The following is an 11138-nucleotide window of genomic DNA, read 5'->3' as shown; positions in this document are numbered from 1 at the left end:
AGGAAGGGGGCAAGATCTCAGATTTAGAGGACCTCAGCTCATGACCAACGGATCAGAGAGGGGTCAGGAAGAACACCTGCCCTATTCATGGGGTTGGAGTGGGCCACCGGAGTAAGTGGGGCAAGGGGCAGGCATCCTTCCAACCTTCCAACTGCATGCTTTATGCAAGCGCAATGCAATGGTGGCAGAATCAACAGGCCATGAGCACATGAGAGGTGGCAGATTCTCAATATGCACACATCTTCTGTATTTGTTAGGAATAGAACTTTCCAGGCCTTTTTCTACAACCCTGGGATTCCTGCTGACTCAGCTGCCTGGACAACAGGTTATCCATGAGCAAGCAAATGCTTGTTTCACCACTACTTTGCAGCTAAGTGCATCACTGCAGAGAAGGGGCATTTGCTTTAGTTTCATAGTAGCAATTATGCTATAAATGCTGTTTGCTGATCATTAGTTATCTGCTACTGACCAAGATATCACATTTCTAAACACTCTATATTTGTATAAGTGCTTCAAATTTCTAAATTTTCTAGGAAGTGATGACAATTTTGCAGCATGACATGAAATTGACCAAATGACGATGTTGCCGTGATAAGGCCTTGAAATTTTAAAAAAATTAAAAAAATTTTTTTAAAATTATCAAACCAAAACAACATAGAAACATGATTATTCTTAGCATACAATGTTTTGTGCATGTTATACAATCAATGGTTCACAATATCATCACATAGTAGTATATTTATCACCATGATCATTTTTGAGAATATTTGCATCACTCCAGAAAAAGAGATAAGAAGAAAAAAGAAAAAAACTCATACATACCATACCCCCTACCCCTCCCACTCACTGACCACTAGTATTTCCATCTACTCATATGTTTTAACCTTTGGCCCCCTATTTTTTTTCTATACCCTTTACCACTCCCTTTCATTGTTCACTAGTATATCAATCTACTCTATTTTAACATTTGTTCCCCCTGTTATTTATTTATTTTTAATCCATATTTTTTTACTCATTTGTCAATATAATAGATAAAAGGAGCATCAGACACGAGGTTTTCATACTCACATAGTCACATTGCAAAAACTATATCATTATACATTCATTTTCAAGAAACATGGCTACTGGAACACAGCTCTACAGTTTCAGGCACTTCCCTCTAGCCTCTCTAATATACCTTAAACTAAAAAGGGGATATCTATAAAATGCTTAAGAATAAACTCCAGGATAACCTCTTGACTCTATTTGAAATCTCTCAGCCACTGACACTTTATTTTGTCTCATTTCGCTCTTCCCCGTTTTGGTCAAGAAGCTTTTCTCAATCCCTTGATGCTGAGTCCCAGCTCATTCTAGGGTTTCTGTCCCACGTTGCCAGGGAGGTTTGCACCTCTACAGCCTTGGAACATTTTTTAGCATAAAACTCTCAGCCGTCACATCCTACTGATTGTGATGAAACCTACGTGCCACCCCTAGAATTAGAAAATGTGGTGAAAGGATTTCAGTGGCCAGGAACGATCTTTTAAAAATGCTGTCATACTTTTGGTCTGTCTTCTTGGATTCTACCATTTTTAAAAAAAACATTTTTATTGAGAAATACCACACACATACAGTCCAACCACATTGTACAGTCACAATACCATCATCATATAATTGTGCATTTTCACTGTGATCCTTTTTATATTTGCATCACTCCAGAAAAAGAAATACTAAGAGAAAAAAAAGAACTCATACATCCCATACATTTTACCCCCTCTCTCATTAACCCACAGTATTTCAATCTATCCAATTTTTATATCCCTCTATTATTTATTTATTTATTTATTTATTTATTTATTTATTTATTTATTTATTTTACTCATCAGTCCATAGCCTGGATAAAAGGAACATCAGACAGAAGGTTTTCATAATCATGCGATCACATTGTAAAAGCTATATAGCTAATGTAGTCTTCTTCAGGAATCAAGGCTACTGGAACACAATTCAACAATTTCAGGTACTTCCCTCTAGCCACTCCAACACACGATGAACTGAAAAGGGTCATCTATGTAATGTGTAAGAATAACTTCTAGACTGTGTTTGAAATCTCTCAGCCACTGAAACTTTATTTTGTCTCATTTCTAGCTTCCCCCTTTGGTCAAGAAGGCTTTCTCTTTCCTATAATGCTGTGTCCTGGCTCATTCTAGGAGTCAGGTCCCACGTTACCAGTGAGATTTATACCTCTGGGACTCATGTCCCACATGGCCGGGGAGGGCAGTGAGCTCATCTGCCGAGTTGGCTTAGAGAGAGAGGCCACATCTGAACAACAAAAGAGGTTCTCTGGGGGTGACTCTTAGGTATAATTATCAGTAGGCTTAGTCTATCCTTTGCAGGAATACTCTTCATGGGGTGAACCCCAAGATCGAGGGCTTAGCCTATTGAATTGGTTGTCCCCACTGCTTGCAAGAATATCAGGAATTCCTCAGGTGAGGAAGTTGAATATTTCCTCCTTTTCTCCCAGTTGCCCAAGGGGACTTTGCAAATACTTTCTTATTCTCTGCCCAAATTATTCTGGATATATTGGGGCATCACACTAACCTGGACAAACCAACAAGATCTCATGCCCTATTTAAGGTTCTGTGTGCTTAATGGTGTTCTAGTAAGCTGACCATACTCTTTAAATTACGTGATGTGCTACCCAAAATATAAATTTTACACCAAATAAACATCTCTCCCTTTGGTCTCATACAGAGGTTGAAGTTTGAAAATATGGGCCATATCATTCTTTACCCAGTATTCTGAGTTACCTTAGTCCTATCCAGATCAGCTTCATTCATATCTCCAGTCAAAGTCAGACCCTTTTTCAACTTTTTAACAGTTGCTGAGTGGGGTACTGTTGACTTTTATAGCTTCAGAGCTCTAAGTCTGAGTCTCAGGTGTCATATAAATACCCGAAGTTTCAGGGAATGACCAGGTATACAAACAGCTCTGTATTTCAGAATTTAGAAATACCAGTTATAAATCCTAAACATATGTGATGGCTATAAGAGCTTATAATCTAGGAACATTCACAATGGGCCCCAACTTGATAATCCATGCCCTCAACTTCAATTCTCTGAGTTTGTATATTATGTTTAATCCATATGAGTGAAGCATGATAATATTTCTTTTTGTTTCTGACATTTTATTCAACATGCAATCCTTATGTTTTATTCACCTAGTTGCATGCCTCACAACTTCATTCCTTCTTGCAGCCTCTCATTAGTCCACTGTCTGTAAACACCACAGTTCCCCCTTCCAATCCTCAGTCGTTGTGCCCTTAGACCACCTCCATCCATTGCAAATCACAAATACTGCTGCCAGCGTGCAACTGTCCATTCATGTTCCCACTCTCAGTTCCTCCAGGTATTTAACTAACAGGGTTGTGAGATCATGAGGCAACCCCACCCCTAGACTCCTGTGACAAAGCCACACTGCTCTCCAGAGGGGCTGCACCTCTCAGCTTACCTACCAACAGTGAATAGGTACATCTCTTTCTCCACATTTTCTCTAGAACTAATTTCTCTTTGCTCATTTTTAAACAATTTTATCCGCACATCATACAATCCAACCTAATTACATAGACATGTCTTCTCTACCATAATTGATATGAAGACATTTCCTTTTATTCCACATAGAATTCATACACCTCCCCTTCGTCCCCTGCTTGTTGACATTATTTTTAGCCTAATGCCTTTGTTACATTCAGTGGAAGCATATTGTGATATTACTGTTGACAATAGACCCTACTTGCATTGATTGTACCTTTTCCTGTATACCATCCATTTTCAATCCCTTGAAATGTTGAAATTCATTTGTTCTCCTTCATGCAAAAATGTTTTTATATTTATACATTTAATCAACATCATTGCCCACAGTAGGCATTCCTGAAGACATCTCAGTCTTTGTTCTCTGTCTTTCCTTTTGGTTTCAAACGTGCCCCTAGCCTTTCTCCCTCAACCATACTCACATTTGGCTTCATTCCATGTGCTTATATTATTGTGCTGCCATCAGGTAGTATTGTGCTAACCATTTGTGAATTTTTACAGTCAGTCCTGTTGTACAATCTGTATTCCTTCAGCACCAATTGCCCAAGCTCAATCCTCTTTCTAACTCCTGATAACCTTTGTGTTCTTAACTTTAACTCTCAAAGTACCCTCATTACTATTTGTTCATATTAGTGAGACTAAACGTTATCTCTCCTTTTGTTTCTGGTTAATTTCACTCAACATAATGTCATCAAGGTCCGTCCATGTTGTTACATGATACATGACTTTGTTCTGTCATATAGCTGCATAAGATTCCATTGTATGTATATATCGCACCTTGTTTAGCTAATCATCTGTTGATGGACATTTGGGCTGTTTCCATCTCTTGGCAATTGTAAATAATGTTGCTATAAACATTGATGTGCAAATGTCCGTTTGTTTCCTTGCCCTCATGTCCTCTGAACAGACACCTAGCACAGGGATTGCTGGGTCATATGGCAATTCTATATTTAGCTTCCTGAGCAACTGCTAAACTGCCTTTCAGAGCATTGTACTATTTTACATTCCCACCAACGCTGGATAAGTGTGCCTCCAAGAATCTGATCATGACCCACCTTAGTGGGCGTGGTCACATCTCCCTGGAAACAGCCTAATGAAAATGTCCGCCCAACAATAGGTCTTCCCTCACAGGATTGCATTAAAAGAACACAGCTTTTCTCGGGTACAGAACAGTTTCAAACTAGCACACTAGTTTTAAAATGAATACCTACACACTTAAAAAAAAAATGAGTAAAATATCTATAAATTCTATTATTTGCTAATAATAAAGGGATTATTTCTAACAATTCTTTTCTTCAAATTTCCCAATTTGGGAAACAATTAGTTGACTATTCACATTTAAATAAACTTTACACAATACTAATAACCTGAAAGCCCTGGAGACCAAAGCGTGAAACGTGGGCCCTTCTCTCACTTGAGTTTATAATCAAGGAATGGGTACAAATGGGGATTCTAGCTGAAGAATTTAAAAACTGTCAGGAATTAGCATTTGAGCTAATATTTCAATGCCACGTGCAAGAATGGTGATGCGCTATGGGTGTTTAGACAGTGTTAGCAGAGGACTGAGTATAGGAACTTTTGTGGAGAACATGGTTCCCTATTTTCAGGAAGAGGCAATTCACCACGATACAACTAATTGTTCTTTAAACAGCATTAAGTTCTCATTTATTTATAATAGATAGTACGATGTTATTTTAAATGTACGTTTATATTTAAAGAGTTTTGAGATCGTACTGAAAGCATAGTGCTCTGTGTGTGTTTTGTATGTATCTAAATGGTATTCAGCTTTGGCTTTTTGGCCACTAACATTAGACATTTGGGGTTTTGAAATCTTTTTTAAATGTAAAGCTAGTAAGTCAATCACATTGTGGTAAACAGAATCATCTGCTGCTCTGGTTATATGAAATGCCTATGGTAATCAAATTGGACCACTAATGTATATGTGTGCTGTAGTTTTCTGCAAGAGATAATGGTATATAAAAATTAAAAAATCAAAATTAGTGTTGGTTATCCATTCAAATGAGTTACGATCCCCATAGTAGACAGATTCTATAATGAACTGCTAAGCTCATGAAAAACATTCATTGTTAATTTCTTTTAAACGTTGTATTTAGTTTCCATTTATATGGCACGTGCGTATATTTGTATGTAAATTCAAAACATCAGTAAGTACAAAACATCACAATATATGACTGACATCCACAGAAGTTTAAAATAACACAAACCTCATAAGGTTGCATTTTCCAACTGTTGGTTTGCCTGTGTTATAAAGAAAAGAGAAAAAAGTCTTTAGCTTTAACACATTAGTTGAACATGGCAGATTTATTTTCAGTTTTTAATTGCTTTATCGTATCAGATCTGATGGTCTGAAAGATTAACTTATCTGTGCCACTAGTAAACAGCTACTCTCTTGTAACAACTACATGAACTAATCTTGGAAATCATTTAGATGACTAAATGATTAGTCAGCCCGTTGTTTTAATGTAAGGATAAAATGAGAAACAATAATGCATTTAGCTAACCTCACGCCAGTATCTTTTTGTCTTGGAATTTTCTCTTTTCCCCCGAATTCTATCAGTACACGTGATTATCATGGGAAATCAAGAAAGAAATTGACTTTCGTTAAAGTTTTCTTTTTACTCTGGCAATTCCTGATCTCCTTTCTTTCTCGTTGACCTTCCTTTCCCCATGCCCCAACCCCAACACAGAAGGGAAACACATTATCCCTTTTGTCTTTACAACTCACTTCTCATGTTATTTTCCCTAATATACCACACTCTACAATCTTGTCTTGAATTTAGGTGTGATGTTTACTGTTACCAATTAGAAAATATTATTTACATAGGAAACTGATGGAAGATTTTCAGATTTAGTACTCTATGTCTCATGCCACGTGAATAATTGTAAGCAGACAGAGAATATAAAATGAAAATTTAAAATGGTGAGGACAGCTGTTATGATTCTTGGTGTAGAAGAGTGGCTTAAATCCAACATAAAAGAAATGGAATTAACTGAAAAGATTTAGGCCTTTGTCATGAAACCCCAGTTTTCATTGCATTTTAATTAGTGGCCTGTGTTAAAATAATGTATTAAAATACAATATAATATTGTATTTTATATTTATGGTATATGGTATTTATATACCATATGAAATCCATGAACTTATTACATTAAGACATTTTTGGAAGTCTCTGGTATACTTATAACCTAGCAAAAGAGCCAAGAAACACTTTAATTTTCCACTTTATTTTTGCTCTGGGATGCATGTATCCCTAGCAGGTGAGCCCGGCCTCTGTGGAGAGATGGGGGATGTTTTGGGGGAGGACAGTGGTCCTGCCTTGAGGTGACAGCTGGGGTGACAAGGACAAAGGGGGCTGCATGACAGGGACAGCTCACAAAGGGTCGCAGAGTATAAATAGGGCTGGGCCGGGGGTGAAGGCTGAGTGGGAAATTCTCTTGCCAGGAGCGCGTCAGTGAACCTGTCAGGAGCCCACTCTCAGTCCTTGTGACTTAGAGCAGATTCGGGTGAGATTCAGAGCACCTGCGACATCCCCTGTGCCAGCAATCCGCTGAGCCCCCCACTCCCCACCCTGCCCTCTGGGAGGCTCTGGGATCCTGTGGGGTAGAGCCAGTGGAAAGAACATCTGGAGAGCCGCCACCGCACCCCGGTGTGCTGCTGACTCATCGCCCACGAGGCCAAGGGAGACCCAGCGCCCCGCCGTGCCGGTGCTGCCGCTGCCACTCAAGTGTCATCATGAGCGGTCGCGGTGAGGTCCCCTACTACATAGTGCGGAGTGGGCCTGCAGCGGGCCTGTTCAACATGCCGATGGGCAAGCTGCAGCGCCACCTGTCCGAGGGGGAGTACAATATGTTTAAGTACGCCCCTGTGTTCGAGAGCGACTTCATTCAGGTCACCCAGAGGGGAGAGGTGATTGACATGCACAACCAAGTTCAAATTGTGACCGTGGGCATCGTGTGCACCAGCCCCCTCCTGTCCCTCCCCGATGTCATGCTGCTGGCCCAACCCGTCACCCGCAGGGGCCAGACCACCCAGGGGAGAGGCCGCCAAGCTGAAAAGACCATGGAGCTCACCAGGCTGCTGCCCTTGCAGCTCATCAGGCTGTCAGTTCACGACCGGAAGAAACAGCAGCTGCGCCTGACGTTCGCCACCGGCCGCTCCTTTTACCTGCAGCTGTGTCCCCCTCTGGATGTTCAGGAAGACCTATTCGTGCAGTGGCTAAAAATCATTTACCTCCTGTGCCCACCTGTGGCGAGTAACTGGTACTCATGCCGTTCGAAGGTTACCACCTCTATTAATCAATAGGACCAGGGCTCCAGGGAGTATCCCCAGGGAGCCTATTCCAGTTGATATTACATATCAGAATGTCATGCTGTGTTCTGTTGTGTTCTGTTTTCTCCATGTCCTGTAGACTGGTAGCCACCTCAGTGTTTTGTGATGTCATGTGCTGCAGTCATGCCCAGGCAAGGGGAGCCCCCTCTCACCCATGCTCAGCAGAGCTGCTGGGGCCCTCCAGAGGGTGCCATGTTGCCCACCCATTTCTGGTTTTGACTTCTCAAGGTGGTGACTGAAGGTCAGACAGTGGGCTGGGAAGTTCCATCTCCCATTTACAAAGTTTTGTTCCTCCTGAAGGTCCATAACAAAGCAACAGTAAGACTAATACTCCCTTGGATATTCCAGGGAAAGAGGGGTTTCAATACCTAAGTAATTCTACTCCCAGGTCTGGTTCCCACAGAAACTGTCAGCTGTGTCCCAGGAGACAACCACGAGAATGCATAAGGGCAAAAGAGTGGAACAGCCCCAATTTCCACCAACAGAATTGAAACAATGGGATATGAATAGAAAAATGAGTGGCAGCTACATACATGGTAGTGAACACAGATGTCCTCAGCTTCTGTAGTGTCCCTGCTCCTTAGATTGTTAGCTTTGCCCACCCTGCTTTACCAAAGAGCTGGGATCATGTGGTGGCTCACTTTTCTGCCAAGGTCCCACTGGTTCCATTGTGTGACTCAACCAAGTTATGTTCTCTGAGCCTCAATATCCTCATGAAGTGCAGGTGTCATATAACCAAAGGTTCTTATGTTTGTCAATTTTCATAACTTTAATTTTTGTCATATGTCACACTTTTCACAAAAGTGAAAACATAGGGAAAGGAAATATAAGAAATAAAAGGACAATTTCATTTTCAGATGTTAAAATGTGAAAATAATACCTTGTATCCATCACCTTGCTTAAGAAATAGGACATTTCGACACTCTTGAAGTTCCTGTGTTCACCTCCTCATCCTTGTGTCCACCTCCTCAACCTTATCTCCCACCTTTCCTTCTTAGAACCACTGTGCAGAATTTTGTTTTTACCATCCCCTCGTTTTTGCCTACAGTTTTGCCAAAGTGTGAGTTTGCAAGCTACCAGAATGAGATACACTAGAACGTTTAAAAAGGGGACTGTAAAAGGGGGAATTTCATAGGTTACAAGTTTACATTTCCAATCCTATAAAAATGTCCAAACTAAGGCATCCAGGGAGAGATACCTTAATTCACCAAAGGCACATGGTTCAGAAACCCCTCTGTCAGCTGAGTAGTCATATGGCTGGCATCTGCTGGTCCCTTGCTCCTAGGATCTGTTGCTTTCAGCCTCTGTTCCTGTGGGGGTTCCTCACTTTGCTTGTCTGCAGCTTGTCTTCTTGGCTTCACTTGGCTCTCTTCAGGTTCTGTCTTGCTTAACATCTCATGGCTTCATCTTCTGGGCTCCAGGTATCTTCAAACATCTGTGTCTCTCTTCTCCAAGTGTTAGCTTGTGTTTCAGCTCTGCTCTGAAGTTCTTGTATCTCACACCTTCACGGAGGTAATCTAATCTAAAGTTTCTGCCCTACAACATCGAATTAGGATTAAAAGAAACGGCTGCCTCCACAAGATTGAATCAGGATTAAAATATGTTTTTTCTTCCTAGAATGAGCTGGGACTCAGCATTGAGGGATTGAGAAAACCTTCTCTACCAGAAGGTGGAAGAGCGAAATGAGACAAAATAAAGTGTTAGTGGCTGAGAGATTCCAAACAGAGTTGAAAGGTTATCCTGGAGGTTATTCTTATGCATCAACTAGTTAAGGTCTAATGGAGAGGCTAGAGGGAACTGCCTGAAAATGTAGAGCTGTGTTCCAGTAGCCATATTTCTTGAATATGATTGTATAATGATATAGCTTTCGCAGTGTGACTGTGTGATTGTGAAAACCTTATTTGATGCTCCTTTTATCTATCTTATTGACAGATGAGTAAAACATATGTACTAAAAATAAGTAACAGGGGGAACAAATGTTAAAAGCAAAAAAGAAACATCTTGAGTAGCAATAAGGGTATGTGCTCATACTTGGGAAATCCTGTTTTAATTGATATTATAGACAATCCCACAATTCCAAGAAATAAAATCTGGGAAGCTGTGCACTTTTATATGTGTGTGCCCAAAGGAAAATGGTATGGTGTTGGGTTAAGGGCTGAGAATGGGCTACGATCTAAGGAACTTAGCTTGGCCACATACTTATAGTGTGAACTTAGGAAGTCCCTTTCCCTTCCTGGGTTTCTCCATCTCCAATGAAGAAGGAATAGAGGCCTTGGAACCTTTCCTTCCCATGACCCTGGAGAGCACGTGATTCCCCGTGGTTGTCAAGTGTGTTTAAGTAAGCAAGCCACCTCCTCATTCAGCCTCTTAATAAGTAAGGAGTGTGCCAAGGGCTGACAATGACATATTTTGAAAATAGTTTTCATGCATAGCTGGCAGGGGACCTGTTGGGTGTTGACAAATTACACAAACAGAGATGATGATGAGTGCATCAAATATTGATGGCCTAGGGCCCAGAAGGTAATGGAGAACCTACTTGTGTCTTACATAAGCCAGCTCATGTTCAGCTAAAGGCAACATCTCTTTTCAGCCTTTCCAGGCAAGTACAAGGCTGGCTCTTTAGGGAAATGGAAAAACAGCCAAAGTTAGTTTTTACAGGTGACCCTTGACTTTGGTTTATTCTTGGAGGATAGTTGACAGTCAAGCTTTTTTTTACATGGATCTCTTTTATTTTTTTCTTTGTGTAAATTTTATTAATTGGATCCCTATTTCAGGATGCTGATTCCAGAACTGATCATGAAAAATACTGAAAACTAACAAAGATACAAATATATACACTTGAAAATATTTATTTAGAATGATTTTGAATGTAATACCAAATATTTTAAATAAAAGCAAGAATGCTCTTAAAAATATATGGTTTTCTGGGGTACATAATACTCTCAAACTGGTATACTGGCTGTGGTAGTTAGATCCAGGTGTCAACTTGGCCAGGTGAAGGCATGTATTTCTGTTGCTGTGGACAAGAGCCAATGGTATGTGAACCTCATCTGTTGCTGATTACATCTGCAGTTGGCTAGCAGGCATGCCTGCTGCAATGAATGATGTTTGACTTAATTGGCTGGTGCTTAAATGAAAGAGTGCAATGTAGCACAGCCCAAGCAGCTCAGCATACCACATCTCAGCACTTGCAGCTCAGCCCAGGGCTTTGGAGATATGGAAAG

At 40.5% G+C, this 11138-nt stretch overlaps 1 protein-coding gene across 1 annotated transcript; it reads left to right on the top strand.

Annotated features, from left to right (window-relative positions):
- Positions 1-6972: 6972 nt before the first annotated feature.
- On the top strand, positions 6973-7952 carry LOC143648103 (Golgi-associated RAB2 interactor protein 6-like). The gene has a single exon (XM_077117684.1). The coding sequence runs from the start codon at positions 7318-7320 to the stop codon at positions 7885-7887; it is 570 nt and encodes a 189-aa protein (XP_076973799.1). The 5' UTR covers positions 6973-7317; the 3' UTR covers positions 7888-7952.
- Positions 7953-11138: the final 3186 nt, after the last annotated feature.

This window comes from Tamandua tetradactyla, chromosome 10, assembly GCF_023851605.1.
Source record: "Tamandua tetradactyla isolate mTamTet1 chromosome 10, mTamTet1.pri, whole genome shotgun sequence".
Lineage (NCBI taxonomy): Eukaryota > Metazoa > Chordata > Mammalia > Pilosa > Myrmecophagidae > Tamandua > Tamandua tetradactyla.
Note: the sequence above shows the minus strand (reverse complement) of the source record. Positions and strands in the feature narration are given on the sequence as shown.

What these genes read in the sequence shown, in the direction of transcription:
- LOC143648103 (XM_077117684.1), top strand. Translation starts at nt 7,318, where the DNA reads ATGAGCGGTCGCGGTGAGGTCCCCTACTACATAGTGCGGAGTGGGCCT.